This window comes from Urtica dioica, chromosome 9 (genome assembly GCF_054948205.1).
Source record: "Urtica dioica subsp. dioica isolate 48M chromosome 9, U.dioica_male_clone48M_v1_H2, whole genome shotgun sequence".
Lineage (NCBI taxonomy): Eukaryota > Viridiplantae > Streptophyta > Magnoliopsida > Rosales > Urticaceae > Urtica > Urtica dioica.
The window spans coordinates 20423382-20445732 of record NC_142764.1 but is presented as its reverse complement, the minus strand read 5'-3'; the positions used below and the strand labels follow the sequence as shown (position 1 = coordinate 20445732).

The following is a 22351-nucleotide window of genomic DNA, read 5'->3' as shown; positions in this document are numbered from 1 at the left end:
GCTATTCAAGTTTTTGCCAAATAAAAAAGTGCCACTTGGCAACTACATAGCTGGTCAAAAAATTTTTTTAATGGCTTTTATATATTGCACGCCATTATAACTCCAACATTTACTTGTCACCCTCTCATTGGATACGAAATCACGCTGGAGCAAAAATTAAAACTCAATCAATGGCGGTAGTATCTAAAACGCCATTAAATAAACAACTGCTATATGATTGGGTTATTTTTATTTAATGGCGTTTATATTTTCACCGCCATAAATAATATTTTATGTCTACTCTTGCATAAATGACGTGGCACTCTCTTATTCGTTTGTAGTTGTAAAAAAAAATTCGAAAATGCAATTTATGGTTTTAATGGCGCTTATTATCAGTAACGCCATTAAAAGGGCGTCATGAAAACCCTTTTTTCTACTAGTACAATCATGTAATTCTCTCTTCAATACTGTCTTCTTAATGGTATATATAACCTTCTAAATATATTATAAACTAATACATTATCTGTAAGCAGGCGTATATATTATAACCTTCTCACTATTGTTTTGTCTTCTTAATGGTGTACAGTAGTGTTTGTTTTCGTATAATAGCGATACTCCTTATTTTACAAAAAAGCAAAATAGTTCATGTTAGTTACTCAAAAGTCAAAACAAGCCTTCTCGTCCTGGCTTTATTCATTAAAATTTATCATACACGCATATTCTATAGCACACATGCATTACATTTACGTCGCCAACACAAGACCACCACATACAAGGAAGAGAGACCTTCGTAGTAAAACCCTGATGATACTCAGAATATCTGATTCGATCACATTGTACTAAAAGGCATATGAGAGCTAGTAGGACTAATAGTGGTCCAACTAAAAGCCACCGGACTCCTCACACGGTGTTCCTCGTCGCTCCACTCAATCGAACCGAACTTCGCCGACTCGCTGTACTCGCCGCTCGACGTGAATGTCACATCATACGTATTTGTATGGCTATCCGAATGGAACACCAATTCCTCAGGCGATACGCTGATCTCAACACCCTTCGGCGCTTTCACGCTCACCTTGTACACCACCTCGGCGCGATCTCCGACGTTCGTGACAGTCCTCCGGTAAGTGACGGAGTCATTTCCGTGGTCAAAGACGACAGAGAAGGACGGGTAGTTCAGATCTCCCGGCGTAACCCTAACCCCATCGCACACGTCCGAGCTCACATCCTCTTTCATGAATATCTTTATCTTATCGGAGTTGTATCCGATGGAGCAAAGGAACGCCACGTAGTCGTTCACGCCCATGTCGTAGATGAGCCCCGGATCGGCAGCTCGGTTGGGATCCACGTGTCCGGCTCCGTGGACGAACGGTGTGGATTTCTCTTCGGTGGCGAGGTCACTGATGGGTGAACCGAAGTTGTCCAAGTCGTAAGATGTGGTCATTAGGGCAGACTTTATGGCCGAAGTTGACCAATTCGGGTGAGCACTTCTGAGCAAGGCGGCGAGACCGCTGACGTGAGGGCACGCCATGGAACTTCCAGACTGGACGTTGAACTCTACTCGCCTCGGATCGGAGGCTGACATTGTTGGGCTTTTCGCTCCGGTCCACGCTCCAAGAATGTTGAGCCCCGGCGCGATGAGGTCCGGTTTGAGAATCTGAGGAGTGAGAGGGTTCGGACCGCGGGACGAGAACGCCGCCACCTTTGGAGACGTTGGCCATTCTCCGACCACTGTTCCGAAGGGCGCGATATAGGCCTTTGGTTTTAGGGTTTTGTTGATGTACTTTTTTATTTCGCGGCCCACCAATTGTGATACGGTGGTCGTTGGGACCGCGTAGTACACCGGATCCGCTCGGAGCTCTTCCCCGAGCTCGGGCATATTTGTCAGAATCATTCCGACTCCATTAACGGAAAGCACCGCTTCGGATTGACCTCTCTGGTAACCTCCGCCGTCGCAGAAGATGATTTTTCCAGCGAGTTCGGACGCACGAAGGAACTTCCCTTTCTTGCAGAGTCCGTTCCCGAAGTTCGCGGCGTACGCGAGTCCATAGAACCTTTTGGAGAGAGGCTTCCGATAGTAAAGCGACTCTCCGATGTAATTCATTCCGTCTCCAAGTGCGACATCGGCGCGAAACTCCCGGTTTATGGAAGAAGCTCCGACGGTCAATGCCCAGGGAGCGAGGTGGTTGACGGTCTCCGGCTCCGGCCCTTCGTTCCCCGCCACTGTCGAGAACACAATACCTTTCTGCATAGCTCCAAAAGTCGCCACCGCAAAGTTGTCCTCATAGTACGGCTCGGTTCCTCCGGCGATAGAGAAAGATATCACATCGACTTCGTCGGCGATGGCTTGTTCGATCCCGGCAAGAATATCGGACTCCTCGCAGTGGTGGAAGGGACACACTTTGTAGACGGCGATGCGAGCCTTTGGAGCCACGCCACGGGCTTCCCCTGCGGCGAAGCCGTAATAGCTCGCGTTGGTGACCTCCGATCCCGCGGCTATGGACGCCACGTGGCTCCCATGGCCGTCATTGTCCCTCACAGTTCTCTGCCCCGTCCTGGAATTTCCGGCGTAGAACGCTCTCGCGCCGATGATTTTATTGTTACAGAACGATGCCGGGAAATCGGGGCTCGTTTCGCATTGGCCTTTCCATGACGACGGGACGGGAGATAGTCCGGCGTCGGAGAAGCTCCGGTGTTCCGGCCAGACACCGGTGTCAATGACTCCGATGATGACGTTGTCTCCGTAGTTTGAGCTTGGCCAAAGACCGGCTTTCTCGGAGAGTCCTAAGAATTTGTAGGTGTGAGTAGTTGCGAGTTTGAGAGTTTTTCCGGGGAGGACGGAGAGGATTCCGGGAAGGGATTTGAGCTTTGTGGCCTGGGAAGGCGTTAGGGTTGCGGAGAAGCCATGGATGGCCTTTTCGTAATTATATATGAGCTTTGGACGAGGATGGCTTAGGGAGTTGAGGATTGAGGTGTACCAGTGGTGGTGGGAGGTGAATATTGACGGCTTCTGTGATCTCGCCACGTGGACGATGAATGTCCGTTGATGGTGATCATCTTCTGTAATTATTGGGTGTAACGGAATTGAAAAGGTTTTGGAGACTATGGAGAGGAAGATGAAGAGTATGGCTACACTCATTATTTGTGTTTTCATTTTTTTTTCTTTTTTTTTCTTTTGTTTTGTTTGAAGGTGGTTGAGAATTTTAGGTTTTAGAATGCTTCTGATCTCGTGAGAATTTATAATAGTGTATACAAGTCTAAATTTATATATTAAAAAAAACGTTTTTCTTATTCACTCTTAAATATTCAGAAATACTGCATATACATATTGAATAAAAATATTGCTCTCCTTCTCAAACTCTAGCGGTGGCTCTTTCTCCCAAAAAATCAAGATTTGATTTTCTAATCTTCGATGTCATCGTTTCTCCTAAAATACGGAGATTCTGGTGATCTCGATCAATGATGGACTCTCGACCTAATGGTAAGTATTTTTTTTCTTCTTCATTTTTTTTCTTTTTGATTGTGTTTCAATAATCTAGACCTATTAGATTTGGCTTTTGTACCAGCCAATCTTGTATCGGAGTGTATTTGAATATTTCTTCATATCTGAATATCAGATCTAAGATATTATTTTCTTTGAGTGTGAATCTCAATCGAGCAAGACCACTAAAACCGCAATTTGCAATAAGTGAAGACTGACGTTTTTCGTTCGTGATTCATATAGTAATTTGATAATGATTGGTTACCTGTATAGACGGATAACTCACATGTTATTTTGTTATAGTTATGATTGCGTTTGTGGTTCATTTTATATCTTCTTTTTCTATAAGTTTTTTAATTTTCATTTACTCTATATATTCTTGTAATATAAGCCTTTGATTTTTATCAATATATTTTTTGGAGTCATTTATCAAATATATATATATATATATATATATATATATATATATATATATATATATATATATATATATATATATACACAGATTTCAGAAATATTAATTAATAAAATAGTATTATGGATTCATTAGAAGCATTAATGTAGAAAAGATATACAAAATAATTATTTAAAATGATCTAATTAGCAAAATAGTCGAAAAATATTGATACATATAGATAATTTATCACTGTGAAAAAACATTTTTGACAAATTAACTTAAAGTTTACGATATATAGTCAAATGTTTCATAATTTTGAAGGCAATATAATCAACTCCGTGCTCATATATATTAAAAATTAATTTATTCTTATAAAATATTTCAGAATTAGGTACGATAAGAATTGAATAGAGTAACTTAAGGCAATAAAACCGATGAAAGATAATGAATTTGAGAGATGCTAACAAGGAAATCAAGGCGCCTAATTTGTTCATATCCAATTTCAATTTATTTTCAATGTATTGGAATTGAAGAGATATTGAAAATGTGAAAAATGCGTCCAAAACAACTGATCTTGCTATAATTTATGATAAACATATAAGATTTGATACCAATTGAGTTATCAAACAGATAAAACTCCAATTCAGCCAACTACTTAATAGTGACCGGTTTACTCAGAAGTCCAAAGTTTATTTAACAGGAATCAACAATTCTAGTTTGTGTAATTGTCGTTAAATTTCACCGTACTTACTTGTATCAATATTCTAGGAGAGATTATTGATCCACCATAAAAAAATTTAAAACGAATGAACACGTTGATGATCTAACCACGTTTCGTGACAAAGACGGTGAGTTGCCAGATTTCTCATTACATACTTCTAATTCAAGTTTGTTCGACTCTGGGTACCCTAATTTTAATTCAAAAGGTTTCCAGCGTTGTGATTTATTTGATTGTTAGTCATCACTTATTTTAATAGGACTGAGCCATTGACAGATCAGGCAAATTAAAGAAAGAATTAAGTGTAAAGTGAAACGAAAAAACAATCTTTGCATGGGTATATATCATTAGCGGAATAAAGTATCATGTACACACTCTTAGTATGTAGAAATTCTCTGTTTTTCATCTTCACATTTTTTTATTAAATTAATTCAAATATATCTTCTCAATTTGCTTTTATTTCTATTCATTACTTGAAATCGTCCCTCAAAAATTGTCAATTTAGACTCTCAAAATCATGCAGAAAAAGGCACTATATTTTTTGTTTGGCTCTAAGTTATTCAAAGGGTAATCTAGCAACGTAGCCAATTTCAAACATGGTCTTAAAGATATAGTCAACGTTTGGTAAATTTTGTAATCAAGCCATTTACAGAAATAAACGGTTAGAAAATATCGAAAATACCCTTATGTTACATAAATCATAGAAACCAAATACTAGCCAACGTTTCAGCTAGCCGAAGTTTATCATGCGTAAAATAAACGGAAATTAACTGAAATTAATCCAAGAAAACTTGATCGTTACTGTAATAAGAAAGGAAAGAAATATTAATTGATTCTAGAAGTCAACTTAATAAATGCGTATTGCAAATTTGATCGGCTTGTGAATAACACCGTATTAAATGCGTATTAAATGAAATGAAAGAAATATCAATTGATAATACCATCGACAACTTCAAACTGGTGGGCATTGATCGGCTCTACCTGAACATATGTAAATTTACTATAATTAACAGAAATTAACAAAGCAGCGGAGATTAACAAAAAATTAGAAAGAAATAAACGCTCAATAACCAACTTTGTCAAATATAGAATTTTTTAAAAAATTCTAAATATATACACGTGTATTAACTTCGAAAATTTTGGTTGATCAAACGTGGGCCACAAGTTTTGTAAGCAAATTCTAGTAGAAGATATTATAGTAATTAACATCTTATAGATAATTAAGACACGTCATCATTTTTTGCTAGAGCGAAAATTTGGACAAACGTTGGTTATATTACAATTTCGACGTTTCAGGTGACTTAGTTCGACTAATTTTTCTTAATCAAAAGTATCATAATTATGTTGAATTACTTCGAAATGTGGAAAGATGACCCAATATCGTCTTTAACAATAAAATATCTCATAACTCTGTAATTCACCATAAACATACTAAAAACTAGGTGTTATGTGACAAACTCATAAACAAGGTGTTATGTGCAGTCTAGAGTATACTGTCTGCATCAGGCTATGGTAATTCACGCTAGCCGACAAGAGTATCTACCTCTTTGTACACAAACGGTATGAGAGAGAGAGAGAGAGAGAGAGAGAGAGAGAGAGAGAGAGAGAGAGAGAGAATTAAAAAAAAGGAAATATAGAGAAAGATAATTTTAAGTTTTGATTGAATTTGAGAAAGATTTTATTTAACTTGGTGTCAAAACTACATCTTTTAGTTTATAAAAAATTGGGAATGGCTCACCCAAATGATCATGTGGGTCTGTCATCTGGCAACAATGTAACTAGGTCGGATCCTCTGGTCTTTTTTTATGTCTTTTTTTGTGTCATTTCAATTAAAATAAATTATGTCATCATTTTATTTAATTAATAATTTATATTTATTTAAAAATAAATTAAAATAATTAGATCTAGAATTCTAGGTTGACGTATTTACTGTTGATTATCTGGCTCTAACATGCCTATATATGCCTGATGTATTCTAGACTACTGTCGTTTTTAAAAATAAATAAATAAATAAATAAATAAAGTAACTGCCCTAATGCAATGAGTAATTAAGTTCCTATCATGTATACTAGACTACGGCCCTAGATATATAGAAAAATCAATGACGTTTTTGTAGAGAACATCACTATATCTACACTAATGCAAAGAGTAATTAAGTTCCTATCATCGCAACGACACATGCGTTACAGTATTCACTTTTGTAGAGAAGTATAGATAATGTGTTAATAATCATAATCGTATCGGTTCAGAATATTAATTTGTATGCGAAAAGAAAAAGAAAAAAAAAGTCGCCCATGCTTTAAATAGCCGTAATGAAGTCTGTAATATAATTTTTCATTGTTGACTTTTTTAGGTACAATATCATGCGGTATATAAAGCCTCCCACTTAGTTGTAGGCTCAAACAAACATTCGAGATCAAGCCATAGCAATGAAAATTCTTCAATGCTTTTCTGTCTTCTTTCTTGTCTCTTCTCTCATACCCGTAGCCTTTTCTGATCACCGCCCAGAGACGTTCATCGTCCACGTGGCGAGATCAGAGAAGCCATGGCTATACACCTCCCATCACCGCTGGTACACCTCAATCCTCAACTCCCTAAACCATCCTCCTCCAAAGCTCATATACACTTACGAAAAGGCCATCCATGGCTTCTCCGCAACCCTAACGCCTTCCCAAGCTAAAAGGCTCGAATCCCTTCCCGGAATCCTCGCAGTCCTCCCGGAAGAAACTCGCCAATTACAGACCACCCACACCTATAAATTCTTGGGACTCTCTGAAAAAGCCGGTCTTTGGCCAAACTCGAACTACGGAGAGAACGTCATCATTGGGGTCCTCGACACCGGAATCTGGCCGGAGCACCGCAGTTTCTCCGACGCTGGAATGTCTCCGGTCCCGTCGTCGTGGAAAGGAAAATGCGAGACCAGCGCCGACTTCCCGGCATCGTCTTGTAACCGCAAGATCATCGGAGCGAGATCGTTCGAATCCGGTCGGTTGAGCTCGAGCAGCCCGAGGGACCAGAACGGGCACGGGACCCACGTGGCGTCCACGGCCGCGGGGACGGCGGTTTCCAACGCGAGCTTCTACGGATTCGCCAAAGGCGAAGCCCGCGGAACGGCCACGAGAGCTCGGCTCGCTATTTACAAAGTCTGCCACAGCCACACGTGCAGTGAGTCCGACATCTTGGCCGGGATAGAACAGGCGATCTCCGACGGAGTCCACATCATATCTTTCTCCATTGGCGGCGGAACCAAGCCGTATTCTTCGGACCCCGTCTCCGTGGCGGCGTTCGGAGCCATGCAGAACGGAATCCTCTTCTCGGCTGCCGCCGGAAACAGCGGGCCCGACGTTTCCACGGCGAACCATCTCGCTCCGTGGGCGCTCTCAGTCGGTGCTTCCACCGTTGACCGCGAGTTCCGTGCCGACGTGGCGCTCGGGGACGGACAGACGTTCATCGGAGACTCGCTCTATTACGGGAAGCCTCTTTCCGACGGGTTCTACCCACTGGTCAACGCCGCCGATCTCCAAAACTCTAATTGTGACCCGCGCGCGTTTGTCCGCGGATCGGGAATCGCCGGGAAGATCGTGGTGTGCGAGGATGCCGGGGATCCCGAGTATCAGGCAGAGGGGATAAGGAATGGAAAGGGTGTCGGAATGATAATCGTCAACGGTGACGACCGCAGAGAAGAGCTCGAGGCCGAACCTCACTACATATTTCCGACGACTAGGGTTTCGCAATCCTCCGGCGAGGAAATAAAGAAGTACATAAGACAGACCAGAAACGCCACCGCCAATATATTGTCACTCGGAACCGTGGTTGGTCCGTGGCCGCCGGCTCCGAAGGCGGCAACGTTCTCGGCTCGCGGACCGAACCCTCTCACGCCTCAGATTCTGAAACCGGACCTCGTAGCACCGGGGCTCAACATCCTCGCGGCGTGGACCGAGGTCAACAGCCCGTCGAGCTGGATCGATGACACTCGCCGAGTCGAGTTCAACGTGATCTCCGGGACTTCCATGGCGTGCCCTCACGTCAGCGGTCTCGCGGCCTTGCTCAGAAGCGTTCACCCGAAATGGTCAATTTCGGCCATAAAGTCTGCCCTAATGACCACATCTTACGCCTTGGACAACTCCGGATCGCCTATCAAAGACCTCGCCACCGGGAAGGAATCCACACCGTTCGTCCACGGAGCCGGACACGTGGATCCAAACCGAGCCGCCGATCCGGGGCTCGTCTACGACATGGGCGTGAACGACTATGTGGCGTTCCTTTGCTCCATCGGGTACAACTCCAATAAGATAAAGATATTCCTGAAAAAGGATGTCAGCTGTGACAAGATCTTCGCCGCGATCGGGGCTAGGGTCACTCCCGGAGATCTGAACTACCCTTCCTTCTCCGTCGTCTTTCGCCACGAAAACGACAGCGTCACGTATCGAAGGTCTGCCACGAACGTCGGGGATCGTGCCGAGGTGGTTTACAAGGTGAGTGTGAAGGCACCTAAAGGTGTTGAGATCAGCGTTTCGCCGGAGCAGCTGGAATTCGACGCGGATAGTACAATGAAAACATACAACGTCACTTTCACGTCGAGCGGCGGGTACAGTAAGTCAGCGAAGTTCGGTTCGATTGAGTGGAGTGACGAGGAACACCGTGTGAGGAGTCCGGTGGCTTTAAGCTGGGAAAACAGACGTCCATTTACTATTACCTCTCCTTCTGGCTTTGTGGCTTCCTTGTGATGAAATTATTACGACGTCGATTGAATCTGAGCTACGTATGTACTTGTAGCCTTATAATGGCTACACTATTTGTGTGTGCTTTTGTGTAATTGTATTCAGTATAAATAAAGCTGCGGCTAATAAAGAGTTTATAAAAAAAATTGTCGGGTCTGAGTTATAACTTAAAAGCATATTAGATTATTAAATGTGAGTTATGTATGTACTTCTAGCCTTGTAATGGCTACACTATAAACTGTGTAAAGTTATGTATGGAACCCTGCGGCTTATAAAGAGATTATATATAAAGTTTGTTGGGTCCGAGTTATAACTTAAGTATAGAGTTCTGTTTAACCGAAACTATGCAAGCATATTGGATGATTAATCATTGTATGCGTATTTATTAATATAATGTTTTTTAGGATACTTTATTTTCGTATACGTAGACTGTGTACGGACGTTCTGGAAATCATTCTAGCAAAATAAAATACCATGTTCTATAATTTCTACAGTACATGGGTTAAAAATATAAAGTTAAATGTATATTCTGCTAATATATGGCATAGCTAACTTGTGTACATAAATTTATATTATCTAGATTCTAGAGACCTTGGTTAATTAATGAAGCATCAAGCATTTTTTAAACAAATGATCATTACAGAGTCATTGGAAATGATACTAGCTTGATCTAGTGGTTTTTTCACGCCACTTACAAAGTGGAGATCGTTAATTAATTCTCCACTTGAAAGAAATGTTTTTAAGAAAAAAAATTGTATAAAATAATCATTTGAAACTAATTGATTAGCAAAATAGTCAACGTTTCAAATTTTCAGCAAAGTAACCAAACTTACATTGTCAAATATTTTTTGGCACCAATAATATTTTTTTTACAATTATGATTAATTTTGTTTTTAAAACATGATTACTACACATTTTTATCTACTTTTCTAGTTTTAGGCAAACTTTGACTATTTTACAAATTATTAACTTTACATCGACTATTTAGCCAAATCAATCACTTAAGAAAATAGTCACTGAAGCCATTAATTAGTATAGGACAAATTAGATTACTATACCACCTTTTATCTTAAAGAGAATTAAATTAAAATAAATAAGTTAGGAAACAGACTTATTTATTTTAGATAGAAAAGAGAAGTTTGACAAATTTAAAAAAGAAAGGAAATAATCAAATATCTGGATGCGTAAAAACTCTAAATTTGACAAATGTATAACAAATCTCATGATTTTTGGCGTCTATTTGATCACACGGTTCATTCACGGTTTTTGTTCGTTTATAAATTGACCATGTGTTTAAAAGCTAAATGTGTAGTATTTGATTTTTTTTTCTTTTATATTTATTGACAGCTTTATTGACATTTAGAAACTAAATATACGTAATCTCTAGTTTGTTATCTTTAGACCGACTTATTTTCTGTTTATAATTACAAAAAAATTAGTCAAATAAGCCATCGAAAATCTAAAAATTGTTAAATATTCAACATTTTATAATTTTTTTTGTAAATAGCCACCTCAACTTATTTACGACACTAAAAAAAATAAAAATACTCAAAAATATTTCCACCTATTTTGAATTTTTTTTTTGTCTTTTTGAGTGCCGTAAATAAGTTGAAGTGATTATTTACAGAAAATTTATAAAAGATTGGCTAGCTAAAAACCCTTATAATCAAGTGGGTAGTATATATAGTTTATAATCAAAGACTAAGCCAAACATGGGACGAAATAAAGGAAGTGAACCTTAATATTAAATAGCTTAATTATTGGGTAAAAGCTATAATTAATGGAGCATGTTCCTGCCTCATACTTGTAAGCCTATACATAGAAGAGATAAAACTAAGCTCAAGAAATAAAATCTTTTCTTCTCTTTTTTGATCTTGTGGTTAGAGCTGTTTTACAGATTTTGTTACTAATACCATAAGTTACAAGACTATCGAATCTAACTAACTTTAATTCTTCTAACTGCTAACTTCTTCAAGTGGACGACTTGCGCCAACTCAGCCTCTCAGCATTCTCCTCTGGATGACGTGGCTAAAGTCTATTTTGCTGACGTGGCTTGATCTTCAACAGTCCCACTGAGCTGAGCGGCAAAGCTTTGACTTTTCAGCTCGTTCTTGAGCTTGAGGAATCTGCTCACTGACAATGCCTTCATGAGCACGCCAGCTGTCTGATCAATAGTCGGCACGTACCTCACTTCAAGATCCTTTCGTACAACCATATATGTCACATACAAAGTCTATATCTATTTCTACATGCTTTGTACGTGCGTGATACATAACATTCGTTGTCATAGGCGTTGCACAAAGATTGTCTCACCACACCACTGGCGTTTGGAAGATCAGAACTATGAGCTCACTCACAAGGTAATACAGAGAATGTGAGATTCCCTAGTGCTTCGTATTGTGGAGAAATGACTTAACAATAGCTCTAACACCCATGTGCTCTTCCGAACATCACTATAAGCACATACAAAACCATAAAAATATCTGAGAACTCGCGATAATTTAAGCCCAAACATATGTGATTAGTGCGTGTATAAAACGTACGTCCTTATCAAGAGTCTGACAAAAATAAACCCTACCGTCGAATAAATATAAAATCATACTGTACTCATGTTCATTCATCGTCAAAATAAGAAATAGAACATGAAGAGCACACGTGTTTTTTAATGAGATATATTTAAATAACAAAATTTTCTTTTGATATATAATTGTTTCAATAAGGATATAAATTACGATAAAAAGTTGTTATCTTTAATAACATTTATTGAGTAATCTGAAAGAGAAGAGCATATTTGCATTCTTTTCTCTAGTATTGCTCCCCCCACCCTCATCAACATCTCTTATAGTAACTTATGTCCATAGCCGGAGCCAAGAATCTAAATTAGAGGAGTTAAAGTGTAAGAAAAGTTTTAGGGGGACTATCTTGTAAATTTTAAGATAAAAATAATATATATATTTTTTAAAGATGGACAAAAAGTGTAAAAAAAAATTGACACTTTATTATGTCCTACCCCCATGCTTGTCTAAATAAAATTCAGCATATAAGGTACGCAAACTTTATTATATGGACACCTGTTATTTTATTGAGATTTATTTTAACTAAATTTTTTATTTTTAATAATAAAAAAGTAAAAATAAAAAATATTTTCTTAACATTTATTGAGCAATCTGAAAGACTAGAAGTATATTTACAGTGTTTTCTCTAGTCTTGCCGCCCCATGCTCGTTTAAATGACAATCAATAATAACGTACGAAAACTTTATATATTTTATGTACTTGTTAGATGAAGTTTATGGTGGCAAGCTTGAATGGTTGATCTCCTACTATATAAGTTAGGTATCCGTAAGCCTAGTTTCATTAACATATCATCAATACAAAGTGGTATTCCTCAATACATATTTTGGAAGAAGACATAAATAGTAAACTAATCAAGAGACGATGGAAGGAAAAACTGTTATAACGGCTCCTGAACTCTTTGTGCAAAAACCATTGGACGAGTGAATTTGATGAATTTGTGAATTTTGTGAATTTATGATTGAATTTGTGGGGTTGTGCTTGAATTTGTTGAATTTTGATACTTCTAACGTCGAAATAACAAGAACATGTGTGGATTTATGATAACTAAAATAAACCGCCTATTTGAACTTTAAAAATTCCAAAAGAAAACGAGGAAAACTAGTCATGCACAAAAACAAATAAAACCAATGGGTAGGTGGTGGCTCGCGGTGGTGGCTCACGGTGGTGGCTCGCGGTGGTGGCCTCGGTGGTGGCTCGCGGTGGTGGCCTAGGTGGTGTCTCGCGGTGGTACCTCGGAAAAGAGAGCAAGGGAGATGGTGGTGGCTCACGGTGGTGGCTCGCGGTGGTGGGAGGGAGAGTCGCAGAGGGAGAGAGAGAGGGAGGGCTGTTGTGAAGAGATGAAGAAGTCGAAGCTGTTTAAAAACAAACCTTAGTAATCAGGTGCGACAAAGTCGCACCTGATACTCCAATAGGTGCGACTAGTCGCACCTAAAAACAATAATAGGTGCGACTAGTCGCACCTGAAAGTAAAAAAAATAAAAATAAATAAATACCACGTCAGACAAATGAAAAAAAATGAGGGGGAGAAGTTGAGCGCTTATTTTTTTTAAGACTTTCAGGTGCCACTAGTCGCACCTGAAAGGTTTCAAAACTATTAGGTGCGACTAGTCGCACCCAATACCACTTAAAATCAGCGAATTTTTTTTTCATTTTTGGAACCCTTTGGGTGCGACAAGTCGCACCTGTTGCCCATTTAGGTGCGACAAGTCGCACCTAATGCCCTTCCGCACCAGAAAAACTTATTTGTAGTAGTGTACCCATACTTTTTTTACTGTTAAAATAAGAAATAGTACATGAAGAATATCTTCCATACGTGTTATTTTTTATTAATATATATTTTAAATAAAAAAAATTTCTTTTTGATTTATAATTTTTCAATAACGAAATAAATAAAATTAAAAGTTGTTATCATTAAAACATTTAATGAGTATTTTGAAAGAGAAGCGCCTAATTGCATTATTCTCTTATAGTCACTCACGTTCATCAAGATCCCTTATAGTCACTCAAGTCCAGCCGCCATGCTGGCTGAATCTATTTCTATTCCTTACCTAAAGAGTGGAGATATATGGGGTTAAAAACGTTTCGCCATTTCTCTTGACGTGCCACGTAACACTTTGGTTTTTCATATTTTCTTTTGTCTGCAAATGGGGCCCAGTGTTATCATATATTCTCTCCCTCCCTTCAAAAGCAAAGTTTGACACTGAAGAAAAATACATTTGATTTCTTTTATTTATATTTCTATTTAATTATTATTTTTTAAAGGCCCAATATTTTTTTTTATTTTCTAGATGGACATCAGATCTACTCCAAAGTCGTTTAATTATTATTTTTCACGGATTCCGGTCGAAAACCGGATCGAAAATCGTTTTTTTAGAGTCTCGATACCAATATATATAAAATCGGAATTTTTTTTTGGATTTCGAAGAGAAACCCTTCGGTTTCCGGTGTTTTCTATTACAAAGAAACAAATAACCAGAGACAAAAATTAAAAGACAAAAAAAAAAAATTGGGAAAAACAAAACAGAGACACGGGAAATCCAAAACTAGTAAAATTCAATACCTAAGGTATGACCTTATTATATGGACACGTTTTTTTATTGAGATATATTTTTAGTAAAAATATTTTTAAAATGGTTTAATAATAAAATAAATATCACTTTATTAGCATTTATTGAGCAATCTGAAAGAGTAGAAATATATTTATCATTCTTTTCTCAAGTATTGCCGCCCCATGCTCGATTAAATGACAATCAATAATAACGTACGAAAACTTTATTTTATGCCCTTGTTAGGTGAAGTTTAGGGTGGCAAGTGAGCTTGAATAGTTGATCTCCTACTATATATAAATTAGGTATTGTAAGCCTAGTTTCATCAGGATATCATCAAATACAAAGTGCTAATATTACTCAAATATATATATTTTGTAAGAAGACAGATAGTAGTGAACTAATCAAAGAGAAGATATGGAAGGAAAAACTGCTATTGTGAGCCTACTCTTACTGAGCCTTGCGGTGGGACAATTTCAAGTTGAGGCGAAGAGTTGCTGCCCAAACACCACTGCCAGAAATATCTATAATGTTTGTCGTTTCGGAGGAGGCTCCCGACCACTTTGTGCAAAAACCAGTGGATGCAAAATCATCTCAGGAACTACATGTCCGACCGGAAGCTTTCTCGAAGACACTGGTAAAATAAACTCATCATTTATTCTATTGTTCTCTGTAATTCGTTAGCTTGCTTCTAGAGATTTCATTTCGATGCATTTGCTTTGATTCAAGGTGACGCTGTCATTAATGAATACTGCAAGTTGGGTTGTGCATTCTCTGTGTGCGGTGCCATAACCACTCTCCAAAACTCTGGTAAAACCACTCCCCAATCTCAGTCATATTATTCCCATATATTTTTCATGTTTTTTCTTGTTCTAATTTTATCCAACTTGTTTCGCTGACTAGACGCAGGTGAGGTTCTGAATGAAGCTGCTGAAAAATGTAACAATGCATGTTCTGCCTTGTGCACCAAGAGCTCTATTGAAACTGCCTAAACAACCATATATCTACGGAGATACCATGCACAAGTGAAGAGTGTCGTTTTCCTGATGAAGTGTCGTTTTCCTTGCTTTCAATAAATGTCATGTCTGCATGACAAAAATGTATGCTAGACTCTCTCGCTATCTGCTCGCGTTTAAGATGTTTTCGTCTTGTTTTGTCTGCTTGTGTCCTAGAAGGCTGTCAATCCCAGATTGTATATCCTTCTACTTGTTGTTATATGAATAAAAAGTAATGTTCCTTTTTTAATCTTCTTCTCAAGTACTTAAGCGTGACCAAACGTTAGTTCTCATCCCTCATCATCAGAATGACCTACTTGAAAAATACACATAACGATCATCAACTCTTTTGGCTTGTCCATCTTAGCTCTCTCAGAGGTCACGCCGGTCGTGATTCCGCACTTCTTGGTCGGTGGCATCCTGTCATCATGGCCACTATCATCGCGAAGATTGGGTAGATCATCTCCACCACTACCTCCCGCTCCCATAGCCATTGACATATCTATACGTTTAAAAACAATACAAAATTTTAGAAACAATAAAATTACAATAATTTAATTTTGGAATATAAAGCCAAGAAAAACATAATTACTTATTCATCGTCAGAATATACATAATCTATTTCATCGAAGTCTAAATCATCATCCACATCATCAATACGCTCAACATTGCGATCAACGAAAACATCTTGGTCAAGTTCTTCGTCATCTATAAAATTAGTATAGAACAGATTAGATTACTGTACCACCTTTTATTTTAAAGGGAATTAAATTAAAATAAATAAGTTAGGAAACGACTTGTTTATTTTAGATTGAAAAGAGAAGTTTGACATATATAAAAAAGAAAGAAAATAATCAAATATCTGGATGCGTAAAAATTCTAAATTTGACAATGTATAACAAATCTCATATGATTTTTGGTGTCTATTTGATCACACGGTTCATTCACGGTTTTTGTTGGTTTATAAATTGACCATGTGTTTAAAAGCTACGTGTGTAGTATGTGATTTTTTTTCGTTTATAGTTATAAACAGTTTTATTGACGGTTAGAAACTAAATACGTAATCTCTAGTTTGTTATCGTTAGACCAACTTATTTTCTGTTTATAATTAAGTGGGTAGTATATAGTTAATAATCAAAGACTAAGCCAAACATGGGACAAAATAAAGTGAACCTTAATATTAAATAGCTTAATTATGGGTAAAAGGTATAATTAAAGGAGCATGTTCCAGCCTCATACTTGTAAGCCTATACATAGAAGAGATACAAACTATAGCTCTAGAAATAAAATCTTTTCTTCTCTATTTGATCTTGTAGTTAGAGCTGTTTTACAGAGTTTGTTACTCACACCATGAGTTACAAGGCTATCAAATCTAACTAACTTTAACTCATTCAACTAACTTCTCCAAGTGAACGACTTGTGCCAACTCAGCCTCTCAACATTCTCCTCTGGATGACGTGGCTGAAGTCTCTTTTGCTGACGTGGCTTGATCTTCAACAGTCCCACTTAGCTGAGCGACAAAGCTTTGACGTTCAGCTTGTTCTTGAGCTTGAGGGATCTGCTCACCGACAATGCCTTCGTGAGCACGTCAGCTGTCTGATCAATGGTCGGCACGTATCTCACTTCAAGATCCTTTCGTACAACCATGTCACGTACAAAGTCTATATCTATTTCTACATGCTTTGTGCGTGAGTGATACATAGCATTTATTGTCATAGCCGTTGCAAGATTGTCTTACCACACCCACTGGCGTTTGGAAGATCGGAACTATGAGCTCACCAACAGAGCCGGCCTATGTGATAAGCCAAATAAGCATAGGCTTAAAGCCCCAAAAAATTAAGAAAAAGTAAGGCCCTCAAATTTTGTATTTAATAAGCATAATTTTTATCTGATCAAGCTCACATGGTTGAATATTCAACAAATACACAAAATTGACCTTTTAAAATAATGAAATAAAAGCCAATTAAATATCTTAAATACTGAAACAAACCAAACTTGTGTATTTGGAGCATTTTCCTCTTCTTTTGCCGTTACACATGCACAGACAAAGTCAGTTTTTTTTCCCCTTGCTGAAACAAACCAAAGTTTTGTGTACTTGGAGCATTTTCCTCTTCTTTTGCCGTTACACAAGCAGACGAGCAGACGAAGTTAGCTTCTTTCTTTTTTTTTTCTTGCTGACATCTTCTCATTCACACGAGCTTCATCAAAGACTTAAAATTTAAGGTAAATTTTGATTCATAGAGTTTTATTTATTTATATTTTATTTTCATATTCACCAAATTATTTTTATCTCAAAATTAGTGATCATTGGAGAAGTTTAGAGACAACAAGTACATTGAATCCAAGATGGGGAAAGCAAAAAAGAGAAAAACAATCATCCATTGACTTCAAGCAAAGGTTTATCTCTCTTAATTTGACATATGCGAGAACTCATCCTACGCCCATTATACGAGTTTTTAAGTGTTGATGATTTAGTTTAGTGCATTTGCGTAGTTTTTTTTTTTTTACTTGTTGTGTGATTTAGAACATAGAAAAATCATGTCTTGTCGGAAATATGTTTCCGGTTTTGAAAAACTTAAAAAAAAAAAAGAAGAGATGAAGAATTGGTTAACTCTCAAAAAGGAGCTCTTGAAAAGTTTCTAAAGAAAAATGATCTTGTAATGAATGAAAAAGTGCATGAAAATGAATATGGTGAAACGGTGGTAGAAAAAACTAGAGATACAATGGGTAATTAATGAAGAAAACATCGGTGATTGTAATGAAATTGAAATTGAAATTGAAGAAGAAGTTAACAATCATACGAATGACGAATATATAAATATTTATGATCCAGGACGATGGAATAATATAGATAATAATTTTAGAGACATGCTTGTGGGAAAAGGTCCAATTAGAGAAAGTGATGTTAGTTTTCCGAAAGATGAAAATAGTAGGCATTTTGCTCATTCTTACTATCTTAGAAAACTACCAAATGGGGAAAAGCATGATAGAAGATGGTTGATTTATTCAAAAGATCTTGATAAAGTATACTGTTTTTGTTGCAAATTGTTTAACATTCATAACAAGAATCAATTTGGTGATGAAGGGACAAATGATTGGAGAAATCTTAGTAAAAATTTGAAAAGTCATGAGATAAGCAACGATCACATAAAAAGTATGAGTTCTTGGTTTGAATTAGAACAAAGATTAGCAAAAATAAGTCAATTGATAAACATGCTCGATCAAGAAAGAATAAATAAAGAGAAGGAACATTGGAGGAATGTTTTGGTAAGAATAATTGCAATCGTGAAAAATTTAGCTAAGAATAATTTAGCATTTCGTGGAACGAATGAAAAGATTTATCAAGAAAATAATGGGAACTTTTTGAGTCTTGTTGAAATGATAGCGGAATTTGATCCTATAATGCAAGAACATGTTCGACGTATTCAAAGTGGTGATATTCATAATCATTATTTAGGACATAGGATTCAAAATGAGCTTATACAAATGTTAGCACTTGAATCATTGTCGCAAACTCGTTGGGAAAGTCGTATTGATAGTGTTAAGGCAATTAGATACCAAGCTCCAAAAATTAGAGATGCATTGCTTGAGTTAGGAGAAACTTGTGACGATCCTAAAATAAAGAGTGAAGCCATATGTCTAGCGGAGTATGAATTAAAAAATTTTGAATTTTTGCTAGGCATGACTATTTGGTATGATATATTGTTTGCTATTAATGTTGCAAGTAAAAGCTTACAAAGTGAGAGTATGCACATTGAGATTGCTATAGATCAGTTGAGAGGTCTTCACATATTTTCAAAATTATAGAGAAAATGGGTTTAAAATGCCATTATTTCGGCAAAATAGATTGCAAGTGAGATGGAAATCGAACCCAAATTTCGAGAAACACGTGTGATTCATAGGAAATAAAAATTTGGGGAAAGTGTTTATTGTGATGAAAAACTAACTCTCGAAGAGTCATTTCGAATTGAATATTTTCTCTTCATTGTTGATCAAGTTATATCTTCACTTACCAATAGATTTGAGCAATTTGAAACATATGCAACTATTTTTGGATTTCTTTTCAATTTCAAAAAGCTAAAATCATTGGATGAATGTACTTTGAAAAAAAAAATTCATTGAATCTTGAAGACGTGTTAAAATGTAATGGAGTTTCTGATATTGATGGGTTAGATATGTTTTGTGAATTAAAAGTGATAAGAGAAATTTTGGTGAGGGAAAATAGTAGTCAAATTGAAACACTTGATTATATTAAAAATGTGGATTGTTTTCCAAATGCATGCATTGCTTATAGGATATTACTAACTATTCTTGTAACCGTGGCTTCCGCCGAAAGGAGTTTTTCAAAGTTGAAACTAATAAAATCTTATTTGAGATCAACTATGTTGCAAGAACGGTTGAACGGGTTAGCTATGTTCTCAATTGAAAAAAATATGTTATCCGAGCTTGAATTCAAAGATCTAATTAATATGTTTGCATCGTAAAATGTTAGAAAAGTTCAATTTTTATAAATATTTATTTGCTAAATCTTTTGTTTATATGCAATACAAAGAAATGAGATCCCTGGTGCGCAAAAAATGCTGCACGGCGCAGGATGTCACTTTCTTCATTTCTTCACACCTAGAACTCCGTTTTGATTCCCTGTCGCTTCCTATTGTGGAGAAATGATTTATATAAGCACATACAAAACCATCAATAAATATCCGAGAACTCGCGATAATTCAAGCCCAAACATACATGATTAGTGCGTATAAAATGTCCTTATCAAGAGTCTGCCAAAAATAAACCCTACAGTCTATACTCATGCTCATTCATCGTCAAAATAAGAAATAGAACATGAAGAGCACACATGTTTTTTAATGAGATATATTTTAAATAACAAAATTTTCTTTTGATTTATAATTGTTTCAATAAGGATATAAATTAAGTTAAAAGTTGTTATCTTTAATAACATTTATTGAGTAATCTGAAAGAGAAGAGCATATTTGCATTCTTTTCTCTAGTATTGCTCCCCTACCCTCATCATCGTCTCTTATAGTCACATATGTCCAGAGACGGAGCCAAGAATCTAAATCAGACAGGTTAAGTGTAAGAAAAGTTTTAGGTGGGACTAACTTGTAAATTTTAAGATAAAACATAATAATTTTTTTAAAGATGGACAAAAAGTATAAAAAAAAAATTGACACTTTATTATGTCCTACCCCCATGCTTGTCCAGATAAAATTCAACATATAAGGTACGCCAACTTTATTATATGGACACCTGTTAGTTTATTGAGATTTATTTTAACTAATTTTTTTTTAATAATAAAAAATAAAAATAAAAAACATTTTCTTAACATTTATTGACCAATCTGAAAAAGTAGAAGTATATTTACATTGTTTTCTCTAGTCTTGCTGCCCCATGCTCATTTAAATGACAATCAATAATAACGTACGAAAACTTTATATATTTTATGTACTTGGTAGATGAAGTTTATGGTGGCAAGCTTGAATGGTTGATCTCCTACTGTATAAGTTAGGTATCTGTAAGCCTAGTTTCATTAGCATATCATCAATACAAAGTGGTATTCCTCGATACATATTTGGAAGAAGACGTAAATAGTAAACTAATCAAGAGAAGATGGAAGGAAAAACTGCACTTTGTGCAAAAATCATTGGAGGAGTGAATTTGATGAATTTGTGAATTTTATGAATTTATGATTGAATTTGTGGGGTTGTGCTTGAATTTGTTGAATTTTGATACTTCTAACGTCGAAATAACAAGAACATGTGTGAATTTATGATAACTAAAATAAACCTCCTATTTGAACTTTAAAAATTCCAAAATCCAATAGAAAACGAGGAAAACTAGTCATGCACAAAAACAAATAAAACCAATGGGTAGCGTCTGACAAAACTAAAACTTACCATCGAATTTGTATATAAATCAAACTATACCCATACTTTTTTGACCGTCAAAATAAGAAATAGTACATGAAGAATATCTTCCATACGTGTTTTTTTAATTTTTTGTTTTTTTTTATTGAGATATATTATAATAAATAACAAAATTTTCTTTTGATTTATAATTTTTCAATCAGGAAATATGAGAAATTGCCACATCTACTACCATTTCAATAATATTTTTCAATAATCCACTAAAAACTAATTTTGGCCAAAAATACTACTTGATTTTGTGTGAAAAACCCAAAATATATCATTCACTTTAATATTCCTTACATTTTGATCAAAAATCAAAACTCAATTAATATTTATCTTTATTAATTATTATTTCATTTAATTGATTTTATTTCTCTTTCTCTCTCCTGACCGAGTTTATTCAAAATCTCACCTTCACCGATTTCTCAAAATATAGATAAATATTAATTGTTTTGGATTTTGGTCAAAATGTAAGGAATATTAAAGTGAGAGGTATTTTGGGTTTTCCACACAAAGCCAAGTAGTATTTTTGACCAAAATTATGTTTTAGTGGATTATTGGAAAATGTTATTGAAATTGTGATAGATATGACAATTAGTTGTTATCATTAAAAACATTTAATGAGTATTTTGAAAGAGAAGCGCGTAACTGCATTATTCTCTTATAGTCACTCACGTTCATCAACATCCCTTACAGTCACTCAAGTCCAGCCGCCACGCTGGCTAAATCTATTTCTATTCTTTACCTAAAGAGTTGTGATATATGGGGTTAAAAACGTTTCGCGATTTCTCTTGACGTGCCACGTGGCACTTTGGTTTTTCATATTTTCTTTTGTCTGCAAATGGGGCCCAGTGTTATCATATATTCTCTCCCTCCCTTCAAAAGCAAAGTTTGACACTGAAGAAAAATACATTTGATTTCTTTTATTTATCTTTCTATTTTCATCTCATAAAATTAAGAAATATAAAGAGTTTGAAATTTAATTATTATTTTTTAAAGGCCCAATATTTTTTTTTCTTT

General features: G+C 36.4%; 1 protein-coding gene and 2 pseudogenes across 1 annotated transcript; 2 read left to right on the top strand and 1 right to left on the bottom strand.

The window, feature by feature from the left end:
- Nucleotides 1-657: 657 nt before the first annotated feature.
- On the bottom strand, nucleotides 658-3334 carry LOC149385660 (subtilisin-like protease SBT1.4 pseudogene; annotated as a pseudogene).
- A 3639-nt stretch (nucleotides 3335-6973) lies between these two features.
- On the top strand, nucleotides 6974-9585 carry LOC149385659 (subtilisin-like protease SBT1.4 pseudogene; annotated as a pseudogene).
- A 5137-nt stretch (nucleotides 9586-14722) lies between these two features.
- On the top strand, nucleotides 14723-15660 carry LOC149385658 (DELTA-urthionin-Uf1a-like). Its single transcript, XM_089625013.1, has 3 exons — nucleotides 14723-15052; nucleotides 15145-15225; nucleotides 15319-15660. Exons 1-3 carry the CDS (start codon nucleotides 14833-14835, stop codon nucleotides 15405-15407), a joined length of 390 nt encoding a protein of 129 aa, XP_089481139.1. The 5' UTR covers nucleotides 14723-14832; the 3' UTR covers nucleotides 15408-15660.
- Nucleotides 15661-22351: the final 6691 nt, after the last annotated feature.

Excerpts from the sequence above, each read along its gene's own strand:
- LOC149385658 (XM_089625013.1), top strand. The coding sequence starts at position 14,833 with ATGGAAGGAAAAACTGCTATTGTGAGCCTACTCTTACTGAGCCTTGCG. Across the intron at positions 15,053-15,144 it reads AAGCTTTCTCGAAGACACTG|GTGACGCTGTCATTAATGAA; the intron begins GTAAAATAAACT and ends CTTTGATTCAAG. Across the intron at positions 15,226-15,318 it reads AACCACTCTCCAAAACTCTG|ACGCAGGTGAGGTTCTGAAT; the intron begins GTAAAACCACTC and ends TTCGCTGACTAG.